The 13368-nt window shown below is 42.4% G+C and overlaps 1 protein-coding gene across 3 annotated transcripts in view; it reads right to left on the bottom strand.

Moving 5' to 3' along the window:
• Positions 1–4260: 4260 nt before the first annotated feature.
• LOC110492375 (bromodomain adjacent to zinc finger domain protein 2A) overlaps positions 4261–13368 on the bottom strand; it is a 33586-nt gene continuing 24478 nt past the window's right edge. For 2 of the 3 annotated variants that reach the window (XM_021566636.2, XM_021566634.2), the window contains 3 exons: positions 12840–13111; positions 12508–12651; positions 7001–7205 (listed from right to left, as the gene is read on the bottom strand). In XM_021566636.2, coding sequence (XP_021422311.2) covers positions 7046–7205; positions 12508–12651; positions 12840–13111 — 576 coding nt within the window. In that variant the 3' untranslated portion in view covers positions 7001–7045. Of the gene's footprint in view, positions 7206–12507; positions 12652–12839; positions 13112–13368 lie in introns of all 3 variants that reach the window. The other variant, XM_021566635.2, reaches the window with a different exon arrangement.

Here is a 13368-nt window from a genome sequence, read left to right as displayed (position 1 = left end):
CACATTTGTTAATTTTCCATTTTTGTATTATTTGAAAATAATTCGTTACTGCAATCTTCATTCTGCGGGAGAGGATGAGATGGAAAAGAGAACAAACACCTGCTTAAAATATTTAGTTTCCTCTTTTAAAATTTAATTCAGAGAACCATAGATGGCTCAGTCTTCAGTAGCGAGTTTATTTTTGTTAGCGTTCCTGGGTTGGAGATTCAGGAAGAATTTTGTGGATTTTTCTTCACATTCCTCCAGTTTGCTTTATTTTTGTAATAGATTATATTAGATCGTTCTTGAATAAGTTCCTCAAGTTCTTTTTGTTTTTCCTCTAGCTTATTTTGTATCTCTGTAGTATCGTTTTTATTTGTATCTATCTACCTGTACTACTGGTTCATGGATTTCCCTTGTTAGTCTTCTCTTCAGCCTTAAACTGCTTTTTTTTATTATTGATGAATATTGAATTGAATGACCTCTGAAGGTAAAGTTGGAAGTTTACATACACCTTAGCCAAATACATTTAAACTCAGTTTATCACAATTCCTGACATTTAATCCTAGTAAAACTCCCTGTTTTAGGTCAGTTAGGATTACCACTTTTTTTAAGAAAGTGAAATGTCAGAATAATAGTAGAGAGAATGATTTATTTCAGCTTTTATTTCTTTCATCACATTCCCAGTGGGTCAGAAGTTTACATACACTCAATTAGTATTTGGTAGCATTGCCTTTAAATTGTTTAACTTGGGTCAAATGTTTCAGGTAGCCTTCCACAAGCTTCCCACAATAAATTGGGTGAATTTTGGCCCATTCCTCCTGACAGAGTTGGTGTAACTGAGTCAGGTTTGTAGACTTCCTTGCTCGCACACGCTTTTTCAGTTCTGCCCAAACATATTCCATAGGATTGAGGTCAGGGCTTTGTGATGGCCACTCCAATACCTTGACTTTGTTGTCCTCAAGCCATTTTGCCACAACTTTGGAAGTATGCTTGGGGTCATTGTCCATTTGGAAGACCCATTTGTGACCAAGATTTAACTTCCTGACTGATGTCTTGTGATGTTTCTTTAATATATCCACATAATTTTCCTCCCTCATGATGCCATCTATTTTGTGAAGTGCACCAGTTCCTCCTGCAGCAAAGCACCCCCACAACATGATGCTGCCACCCCCGTGCTTCACGGTTGGGATGGTGTTCTTCGGCTTGCAAGCCTCCCCTTTTTCCTCCAAACATAATGATGGTCATTATGGCCAAACAGTTCTATTTTTGTTTCATCAGATCAGAGGACATTTCTCCAAAAAGTACGATCTTTGTCCACATGTGCAGTTGCAAACCGTAGTCTGGCTTTTTGGTAGCGGTTTTGGAGCAGTGGCTTCTTCCTTGCTGAGTGGCCTTTCAGGTTATGTCGATATTGGACTCGTTTTTACTGTGGATGTAGATGCTTTTGTTCCTGTTTCCTCCAGCATCTTCACAAGGTCCTTTGCTGTTGTTCTGGGATTGATTTGCACTTTTCGCACAAAAGTACGTTCATCTCTAGGAGACAGAATGCGTCTCCTTCCTGAGTGGTATGACGGCTGCGTGGTTCCATGGTGTACTATTGTTTGTACAGATGAACGTGGTACCTTCAGGCATTTCGAAATTGCTCCCAAGGATGAACCAGACTTGTGGAGGTCTACAATTTTGGGGGGCTGATTTTCCCATGATGTCAAGCAAAGACGTACTGAGTTTGAAGGTAGGCCTTGAAATAGATCCAGGCACACCTCCAATTGACTCAAATGATGTCAATTAGCCTATCAGAAGCTTCTAAATCCATGACATCATTTTCTGGAATTTTCCAAGCTGTTTAAAGACACAGTCAACTTAGTGTATGTACACTTCTGACCCACTGGAATTGTAAACAATTGTTGGAAAAATGACTTGTGTCATGCACAAAGTAGATGTCCTAACCGACTTGCCAAAACAATAGTTTGTTGACAAGAAATTTGTGGAGTGGTTGAAAAAAAAGAGTTTTAAAGACTCCAACCTAAGTGTATGTAACTTCCGACTTCAACTGTCGGAGGGATGGGCTGAGGGAAGCTGAGGGTTGGGATGTGGAATTGGAGACATGTGGGAGTGGAGTTGCTGGGCGGGGATAGAATGATGGTCAAAGATAAAAGTATAAAAAATAAAGTAAAAATAAAACATAATAAAAAGTAAGTTTGAATGACACTGAGGGCCAGTGTTTTTACAGCAAATGCCTGTTTGCCTGAGGCTGATGCCGTGCAGGTGTTTGTACACATGCATATACACTCTCATTCAAATGCACACATACACGGACACACATACATATAAATAGTGCCAGGCATGCACTCAAACATACAGTTGACTTGCCGTTATGCTTTTAGTTGTCCTTGATGGTGTAACCTTTGTAGTGCCCTTTTCTAATAGAGGCCGGAATATGATCAATACCCATAGCTTGTAGGGAGGCAGGGTTGCCATGGTGTAGGGACTTGTAGTGCCTTGCCATGGTGTAGGGACTTGTAGTGCCTTGCCATGGTGTAGGGACTTGTAGTGCCTTGCCATGGTGTAGGGACTTGTAGTGCCTTGCCATGGTGTAGGGACTTGTAGTGCCTTGCCATGGTGTAGGGACTTGTAGTGCCTTGCCATGGTGTAGGGACTTGTAGTGCCTTGCCATGGTGTAGGGACTTGTAGTGCCTTGCCATGGTGTAGGGACTTGTAGTGCCTTGCCATGGTGTAGGGACTTGTAGTGCCTTGCCATGGTGTAGGGACTTGTAGTGTCTTGCCATGGTGTAGGGACTTGTAGTGTCTTGCCATGGTGTAGGGACTTGTAGTGCCTTGCCATGGTGTAAGGACTTGTAGTGTCTTGCCATGGTGTAGGGACTTGTAGTGCCTTGCCATGGTGTAGGGACTTGTAGTGTCTTGCCATGGTGTAGGGACTTGTAGTGCCTTGCCATGGTGTAAGGAGTTGTAGTGCCTTGCCATGGTGTAGGGACTTGTAGTGCCTTGCCATGGTGTAGGGACTTGTAGTGTCTTGCCATGGTGTAGGGACTTGTAGTGTCTTGCCATGGTGTAGGGACTTGTAGTGCCTTGCCATGGTGTAGGGACTTGTAGTGCCTTGCCATGGTGTAGGGACTTGTAGTGCCTTGCCATGGTGTAGGGACTTGTAGTGCCTTGCCATGGTGTAGGGACTTGTAGTGCCTTGCCATGGTGTAGGGACTTGTAGTGCCTTGCCATGGTGTAAGGACTTGTAGTGCCTTGCCATGGTGTAAGGACTTGTAGTGCCTTGCCATGGTGTAGGGACTTGTAGTGCCTTGCCATGGTGTAGGGACTTGTAGTGCCTTGCCATGGTGTAGGGACTTGTAGTGTCTTGCCATGGTGTAGGGACTTGTAGTGCCTTGCCATGGTGTAAGGACTTGTAGTGCCTTGCCATGGTTTAAGGACTTGTAGTGCCTTGCCATGGTGTAGGGACTTGTAGTGCCTTGCCATGGTGTAAGGACTTGTAGTGCCTTGCCATGGTGTAAGGACTTGTAGTGTCTTGCCATGGTGTAGGGACTTGTAGTGCCTTGCCATGGTGTAGGGACTTGTAGTGCCTTGCCATGGTGTAGGGACTTGTAGTGCCTTGCCATGGGGTAGGGACTTGTAGTGCCTTGCCATGGGGTAGGGACTTGTAGTGCCTTGCCATGGGGTAGTCTTCAATGCCTACCCGTATGGCGTACTTGTGTTCCGCTGAGCGGTCTTGAAGGCGTCTCTTTGTCCGTCCAATGTAGAACACCTTGCACTGTGGACATTCCAATCTATAGATGACGAGTGGTTTTACAGTTAATGAAATGCTTGACGTAATACTCCATTTTGGAAGCTGTGTCAACAAATTACTTATTCTGTGCCATATTACTGCAATGGTTGCAATGGTTACATTTAAAAGAGACCTTGGGTTTGTGGTCAAGACAAGTTTTTTGAGTCACCCGGAAGATAACTGTCCACAGGTGTCTTAAAACCGTGTTTTGCTTTGTCATTATTGGGTACTGTGTGTAGAATGATGAGGGGGGAAAAAACGAGTTAATCAATTTTAGAATAAGACTGTAAGGTAACAAAATGTGAAGGGGTCTGAATACTTTCCGAATGCACCATATATAGGGTTGTCTGTGAATGGGTGTACAGCACCGCTCTCCATTCAGGCTACTTACTGTACTAGCTTGCTGGTTCCTATAATTCTTATTGGATGTCCTACTTCTGTGATTTAATAAAAAGAAGAATGAAATGAGGACCCAGGGACAGTTCCAGAGTGTAGTCTCTACTAGATGTGGTTTTTATTCAACTAACAGTACATTCTACAGATGCACACGTGTTACATCACCAAGATACAACATGGTCTTGTAATACCTCTTAAAAATTATATTGGTCCTAAAAATATAGAAAGGAACAAATGTAGTCACAAAAACTGTACATTATGAAAAATTCACTTAACACCAGATTTGGTTTTATTCATGTCTTTTAGTTAGTTTTTTTTATATAGAAAAAGGAATGTCCCTTTTGTGTAGAAAGGAACACAAAAATGAATTTCCTATCGACCAGTTTGAGTTCAGTGTAAGAAACCACGCTTTAAATAAAACCCAGACTGTGAAGTATCGTCATGCCGCCTTCATACCGTTCCCATAACACACCAACCATGCCACGCTAGAGGACCACAGTAGGAGTCATAATACCCAGAAAACCTAGCGGTCAAACAGGGAAATGGTTCCAATCATTTTTCCACCATTAATATTTTTCCCATAGGGGATTTTAGAAACTGTGTTTCTAAAACTGTGTTTCATTTAGGCTTACCCTGGGATGACATTTCAATTACCTTCTAAAATCTCTCTCAGCCAAGGTGACTTTTATCAATGTATTCACTTGTATTTACCCCCCAAAATTAATTGCGAATTAGGCTATCAAAAATAACTACAAATGCCATGATGATCTGGACGAGACTGCCGAATTGAGGCAAAGGTAAGAAAACCTGGATTAACTAATGTTTTCTAAATGTGGTATTGTGTAAATTGGCTACATTACTTTAAAAATTGACAATTCTGTGAACTGTCTCGGGCAAGTTTAAAATTAACAATACCTGTTACTAAAGGTGTCAGCTAGATGACATGCAGGAGCTTGCAGTGCTTTGTCGTTTTGCATGTCTACTTTGATGCTAATTAGCATTTTCAAATCAGAGTAAAAAGAGAAAAATATATTGATAAAAAAAGTCACCTTGTCCGAGAGAGATTTACATGGTTATCAAAATGCCACACCTGGGTAAGCCTACACGAAACACAACCCTTACTTTAAGTGTTTTTCCCCCATATTGGAACAATTTACGGTGGAAAAACAATTGGAACCATTTCCCTGTTTGACCGCTAGTATTTTATGGGTATTATGACTCCTCCACTGTGGGGCTCTATAGAGCACAGTGGCCACTTAAAAAAAAAAATAAGATTCATAAATGGAACATGAGCTTAGCAAAATGTGGACATACTTGTTTTGAAGGCTTTTAATCAGTAGGTGTCTAGAACAAAATGTTTATTTTTTAACACACAAGTGATACCAGTTCCTGCGCTTAACTGTCAAAATTCAGAAACCCACAAGCAGAAGAAACCTCAATGCATATTTACTGTTATTCTGCAGTATTCATAAAAATAAGAGTTATAGCTTCTCCCCAATTTTAAACGGTTACATCAAGTTATCAAGCTTTTATTTTTTTTGGGGGGGGGTATGTTTCTACATTCATTTGAAATTGATGAGACTGAACATTTCCAGTGTTAAACAAATTCCTATGAAGGTCCTTTAAATTTAGTGAGAAAGAAAATGCATTGTAAGAAATATTGAGTGACAATTTTCTGTAAAATCAAAACAATTCTTCCCATGAACGGGTGTCGCTAAAAAACGTGACATCATTTTGTTTGCGAACAGTCAACCAATAAGATTTCAGCAGCCTGCTAGCTTTCTGCACAATTTGACCAATATGGTAAAGAGCTGCAACACAAAGCAAACCGTATTTAATAATGGCGGTAGCATCATTTCAGTTCTCTTGACACGATCTATGAACACACCACACCTGACAATTCCCGTTGCTGTCACTACCGGTCTTAGTTGTCATTATGGAGCAGAAAAAAAAGGTCTAAAAACAGGACAGAAAAGAAAAGACACTAAAGCCTCCAGTTTCTGAAACCAGTGACCTTCACAAAGCAGCAGGAGTGTGGGTGTGTATGAGTTAGGTCAGGGGTTGCGTTACACAATGTAAGTCTTCAGGGGGAAAAAAACAAACAAAAAAAACACTCCTTTCCATTTTGTTTTACTGGCCTTTTCATAAATCGTCTAGACATCTCAACTATATAGTCTGTACACATTCACTACAAGCTATTGCTATTAAATAATCCCAGCTATTGTACTCTATATATATATACACATATATAGAATATATAATAAAAATATAGTGAGAAAAATTGCTTCAGGCATAAGACCATACTACATTTCCATTGAACAGTTAAAAGAGGGTCCAATCCCAAAGTGTTTGAGTTCAGAGAGGACCTTAGGGTTTTGATCTATATGGTGGAAACGAGGTCAGAGCATGTCCGGTCTGCAGTGACGCATTGGTCTGGCAGACCTCCTGTCGCGGTCAGAGGGTAGAGTTTGAGAACCCAATCCGCTCAGGGCCTCAGACCCTCCTCCCGCCCCCAGAGGAAGGGATGGACGAATACTGTGGCCTTATGAGACAAGGGGTGTGGCTTAGGAGAGAACATGACAACAGGAAAATTCCAAACAGGTGGCTAGGTACAGAAGGGAGGGTGCAGAGGGAAGAAGAGAGCTCAAACATCCCCCTCTGTCGTCGAGAGAATTTCAAGCCAACGGTCGAGGTTTTAAAAAAGGTGAAGCAGAGAAAGGGAAAAACAAGAACAGACAAATATCCAAATCTATACATAGATCTATACATATATGTATACAGCGAGCCGGAGGATACTCCGGCCCAGACAGTCTTCGTAGTAACGGGGAGCGTAAGCATCAGCCAATGGGTGACCCTGCCCCCAGCACAAGAGTCCTATTGGTCTTTGCTCGCGTAGAACTCAGCCCAGCGGTTCTCGAAGAAGCGCTTCATGGAGTGTCCAGCCATGCCCACCTCGGACGTGTCCTCGTTGAACAGCTCGCAGTTGTTGAACACCAGATGGGCGTCTGCTGCAAACTCCTCACAGCTGCAGTACCTGGAGAGAAGAGAACAACCGGTCAAATATAAGCGTACACATTTTCCGTAACATTGTTGAAAATGAAAGGAACCGGCCTCATTAAGGAAGTTTGGGTCATGTTGTAGACACAGTTTTACTATCCTTGTGGGGACCCAGTGTTGTAGTAGTCAAGACCACAGAGTGTCTCGGTCTTGTCTCGGTGTTATTTGCATCTCTGTCTTGACTTGGTCTTGGGATAGTGAGGACTCGTAATTTCTTTGAGACCAGCCAAAACCAGTGGAGTAAAAAAAATCATAATTAAAGGGCCTCCCGGGTGGCGCAGTGGTTAAGGGCGCTGTACTGCAGCGCCAGCTGTGCCATCAGAGTCCTGGGTTCGCGCCCAGGCTCTGTCGTAACCGGCCGCGACCGGGAGGTCCGTGGGGCGACGCACAATTGGCCTAGCGTCGCCCGGGTTAGGGAGGGCTTGGTCGGTAGGGGTGTCCGTGTCTCATCGCGCACCAGCGACTCCTGTGGCGGGCTGGGCGCAGTGTACGCTAGCCAAGGTGGCCAGGTGCACTGTGTTTCCTCCGGCGCATTGGTGCGGCTGGCTTCCGGGTTGGATGTGCGCTGTGTTAAAGAAGCAGCGGCTTGGTTGGTTGTGTATCGGAGGACGCATGACTTTCAACCTTCGTCTCTCCCGAGCCCGTACGGGAGTTGTAGCGATGAGACAAGATAGCTACTACACAATTGGATACTACGAAATTGGGGAGAAAAAGGGGTAAAATAAAAATAAAAATCATAATTAACAGCTTCCATTCATTCAGCGCATAAAACTGCTTCCTGGGGCCAAATATATACACTCCTTTCTTGAAACAATATCTGAACAGCATTTACATCTATTATAAACAGGTTTGCGAAGTGGTGAACCTATAGTGTGTGACAGGTTAATACAGTAGTGAACAGTGCCTTTTGTATTTGGCCCCCTTGAACTTTGCGACCTTTTGCCACATTTCAGGCTTCAAACATAAAGATATATTACTGTATTTTTTTGTGAAGAATCAACAACAAGTGGGACACAATCATGAAGTGGAACGACATTTATTGGATATTTCAAACTTTTTTAACAAATCAAAAACTGAAAAATTGGGCGTGCAAAATTATTCAGCCCCTTTACTTTCAGTGCAGCAAACTCTCTCCAGAAGTTCAGTGAGGATCTCTGAATGATCCAATGTTGACCTAAATGACTAATGATGATAAATACAATCCACCTGTGTGTAATCAAGTCTCCGTATAAATGCACCTGCACTGTGATAGTCTCAGAGGTCCGTTAAAAGTGCAGAGAGCATCATGAAGAACAAGGAACACACCAGGCAGGTCCGAGATACTGTTGTGAAGAAGTTTAAAGCCGGATTTGGATACAAAAAGATTTCCCAAGCTTTAAACATCCCAAGGAGCACTGTGCAAGCGATAATATTGAAATGGAAGGAGTATCAGACCACTGCAAATCTACCAAGACCTGGCCGTCCCTCTAAACTTTCAGCTCATACAAGGAGAAGACTGATCAGAGATGCAGCCAAGAGGCCCATGATCACTCTGGATGAACTGCAGAGATCTACAGCTGAGGTGGGAGACTCTGTCCATAGGACAACCATCAGTTGTATATTTCACAAATCTGGCCTTTATGGAAGAGTGGCAAGAAGAAAGCCATTTCTTAAAGATATCCATAAAAAGTGTCGTTTAAAGTTTGCCACAAGCCACCTGGGAGACACACCAAACATGTGGAAGAAGGTGCTCTGGTCAGATGAAACCAAAATTGAACTTTTTGGCAACAATGCAAGACGTTATGTTTGGCGTAAAAGCAACACAGCTCATCACCCTGAACACACCATCCCCACTGTCAAACACGGTGGTGGCAGCATCATGGTTTGGGCCTGCTTTTCTTCAGCAGGGACAGGGAAGATGGTTAAAATTGATGGGAAGATGGATGGAGCCAAATACAGGACCATTCTGGAAGAAAACCTGATGGAGTCTGCAAAAGACCTGGGACTGGGACAGAGATTTGTCTTCCAACAAGACAATGATCCAAAACATAAAGCAAAATCTACAATGGAATGGTTCAAAAATAAACATATCCAGGTGTTAGAATGGCCAAGTCAAAGTCCAGACCTGAATCCAATCGAGAATCTGTGGAAAGAACTGAAAACTGCTGTTCACAAATGCTCTCCATCCAAACTCACTGAGCTCGAGCTGTTTTGCAAGGAGGAATGGGAAAAAATGTCAGTCTCTTGATGTGCAAAACTGAGAGACATACCCCAAGCGACTTACAGCTGTAATCGCAGCAAAAGGTGTCGCTACAAAGTATTAACTTAAGGGGGCTGAATAATTTTGCACGCCCAATCTTTCAGTTTTTGATTTGTTAAAAAAGTTTGAAATATCCAATAAATGTCGTTCCACTTCATGATTGTGTCCCACTTGTTGTTGATTCTTCACAAAAAAATACAGTTTTATATCTTTATGTTTGAAGCCTGAAATGTGGCAAAAGGTCGCAAAGTTCAAGGGGGCCGAATACTTTCGCAAAGTACTGTAGGTCTTCAGTGTGTGACAGGTTAATACAGTGGTGAACCTATAGGCCTCCAGTGTGTGATATGTTAATACAGTGGTGAACCTATAGGCCTAAAGTGTGTGACAGGTTAGTAGAGTGGTGAACCTATAGGCCTTCAGTGTGTGACAGGTTAATATAGTAGTGAACCTATAGGCCTCCAGTGTGTGATATGTTAATAGTGGTGAACCTATAGGCCTCCAGTAAGACAGCAGTCACACACAGCATGATGTCAAAGGATAATCCGTCCATAAACTGACATAACCAGTAGGTCCCAATCAGAAGAATACAAAAACACAACCATTAAGAATTTCCCAATTGAAATGCAGTGCCGTGGAAAATTATTCAGACCCCTTGACTTTTTTCACATTTTGTTACAGCCTCTAAAATGGATGCTATATATTTTTTACATCCTCAGCAATCTACACACAATACCCCATAATGACAAAGTGAAAACAGTTTAGAAATTTTAACAAATGTATTAAAAATACAAAACAGAAATAACTTATTTAAGTAAGTATTCAGACTCTTTGCTATGAGACTCTAAATTGAGCTCAGGTGCATCCTGTTTCCATTTATCATCCTTGAGATGTTTATTTAACTTGATTGGAGTCCAACTGTGGTAAATTCAATTGATTGGACATTATTTGGAAAGGCACACAACTATCTATATAAGGTCACACGGTTGTTAGTGCATGTCAGAAAAAAAAACAAGCCATGAGGTTGAAGGAATTGTCCGTAGATGCTCCGAGACAGGATTGTGTTGAAGCACAGATTTGGGGAAGGGTACCAAAACATTTCTGCAGCATTGAAGGTCCCCAAGAACACAGTGGCCTCAATCATTCTTAAAAGAAAGAAGTTTGGAACCACCAACTCTTCATAGAGCTGGCTGTCTGGCCAAACTGAGCAATCGGGGGAGATGGGCCTTGGTCAGGGAGGTGACCAAGAACCCGATGGTCACTGACAGAGCTCCTCTGTGGAGATGGGAGAACCATCCAGAAGGACAACCACCTCTGCAGCACTCCACTAACGTTTAAAGTGCAGATATGAAACAGATGATAAAAATCAAAATTTTAATTCCCAGTTTATGCTACAAACCCAACTTTATAAGAGGTTTTAAAAATAGATTCCATTTAACTCAACGTTCCATGACATACACCAAGGCATTGTTGTCAGAATAGATGGATCGGAGTGTGCCAGAGCGCAGAACAAACTATGAATTTACAAACGTGCAACACCAGCTGAATATGACCGGTGTCAGTAAACGTAGGCAAGAAATATAATATTTAGTCAACAACTCTCTAGACAACCAGCTCTGCTACGGCAAGTAAAATGGTGAGTGAGTTTCTCTCATTTGCGTCGGGAAGTAGCTAGGTAGCCAACTTTAGCCAGTTAGCTTGGGTGCTTGTTGGGGACAAGAATGCATTGGCAAGCAAGCTACAGAAGGATGAGGAGGCTACAATTCCATGTGTCAAATGGCTTGTTTGTATAAAGGCCTAATGTAGCTCTGATTGGCTATAGGTCCTGGACAAGACAGATGTTTTTATTTGGTTTTATTTACTGCAGTGTCTATTAATTGTCCAAACTCACAGCTTTCCCACTCTATATTGCTATAGAATTTTCACAAATACCATAGTATATGTACTTCCCAAACATTCTAAGAATGTATGATAATGTGGTAGATTGTCAGAAAATTTTAAAAAGTGCAATATTCTTCCTGGGGGGTGTAAATGAACAATTTTTCTCATTAAATGACAGCTAAAATGCTGTCAGTTCTACTTTAAATGCAATAATGTTTTTTCAAAGAGATGGCTAACAACAAGCGCGCCACAATAACAAACAGTTCCACTCACCAGATGTTAATTTGAAACTTAACTTCTTGTTGAAAGTTATAAACTAATAAATTAGCAACAACATCCTCTTTGATAGGCAGAAGTTACCATATGTTTTTATACAAACGGTCCCACCCACTACAAGTCAAAATGTGACTGGTTGATTCCACTGTCACTCCAAAATGCTGCCCTAATACAGTTGAACGGCAGTTGCCTTTAACTTCTGATGGCCTAGTCAACAGCTGACGTAGCTAGCTAGATTTATCTCCACAAAAACCAGCAAAGAAAAATCCTGATTGGATCTTTTTTTCTCTTCAGCGTTAACCCTTTCCAACAAAAACTGAAGTGATTAAATCCGAACATCATTGAAAATAATATTATTTCATATATCCTTAGCCCTTCTCTGAAGGACCATTATTCCCCACTGTTTGGGTTAGTAATCATTTTTGTGGCTCTATTTTCCCTCAGCATGTATTTTTTCACTATTCTGAATGTCTAAAGAATCCATATGTTGTTCTGAAATATGAAGCCAGAAATACTGGACATTTTGAACTCTTATTATGGTGGTGTTTTGACAAAATTACAATCATGGTCTTGAATTGGACTCGCATGTTTCTGGTCTCGGTCTCGATTCAGTCTTGCCCCCCCTCCAGTCTTGAATCGGTCTCGCCATGTGATCTTGAACACAACACTGTGGGGACCTAAAATCCTATTTTCTCTAACCCCTAAAGATAACCCTAAACTAACCCCTAAGCTTAAAATAGCCTTTGTCTTTGTGGGGATGAAGGAAATGTCCCCACAAGGGAGAATTTTCGTTGTTTCACTATCCTTGAGGGCACTTCCGGTACCCACAAGCATAGCAATACAAGCCAACACACAGACAGAGAGAGAGAATGAGTGGCCCCCATACCCTCCCTGCAGCAGCCTCTCCCTCATGGTGAGGAAGTCCATGGGGTTCTTGATGATGCGTCGGTAGCCGGGCACCATGCGGGGGTTGACGGGCTCCAGGAAGGGCCAGGCGTCAGCATGAGACTCCATTTCCATCAGGATGATTCTACACACAAAACACACGTCAGTTAGAACTGGACTATCATCACAATAGTGAGAACATGAATCTAATGGTCTTATAGAAACCACTGGAGCAACGGGACACGATAACTCATTTGAGGGGAGTCATTTAATATCATGTTCTATAACCACTGCAACATTGTGACACTACAACTGATCTGAGGTCAGACTCACTCGCAGTAGGTGAGGTCGGGCTGGTTGCGGGTGGTCATGCGGCGGCGCTTGGCGGGTGAGAAGCCCGCTGTGCGTCCTCCATCTCCAGAGTAACGGGAGGATAAGGCAGGGCCACCGTCCTTATGCCGTGTTGCCATATTAGCACCACCACTGCTGCGTTTGCTGGGCACCGCCTCTTCGTCAGAACTGTCGTCTTCGTACCTCCTCCTCTTCACCCGGGTCCTCTGCTTGGAGGAGCGATGGTTGCTACATGGTGACTCACCGTCACTAGCCTTATAAACAACAAGACACAGTGAGACAGGGATGAAATAACAGCCCTGGGAGAAAGGTTAAGGAGGCCACGGGGAGCAGAAATCAGAGGGTACTGCTGTGGCAGGTTTTTGAAGTAGGTTCTGACAATATTATGGTTTAATACACTGGGGACAAAAATGTGTGTATGTGTTCATGTTGTTTCACCATATATTACTATTGTAATTATGTTGCACCATCGTGGCTTTTTGGTTGGATTTACAAAAAGTGAATCAGCGTA

This window comes from Oncorhynchus mykiss, chromosome 16 (genome assembly GCF_013265735.2).
Source record: "Oncorhynchus mykiss isolate Arlee chromosome 16, USDA_OmykA_1.1, whole genome shotgun sequence".
In the NCBI taxonomy this organism is placed as follows: Eukaryota; Metazoa; Chordata; class Actinopteri; order Salmoniformes; family Salmonidae; genus Oncorhynchus; species Oncorhynchus mykiss.
This window is presented reverse-complemented; position numbering and strand designations above follow the sequence as displayed.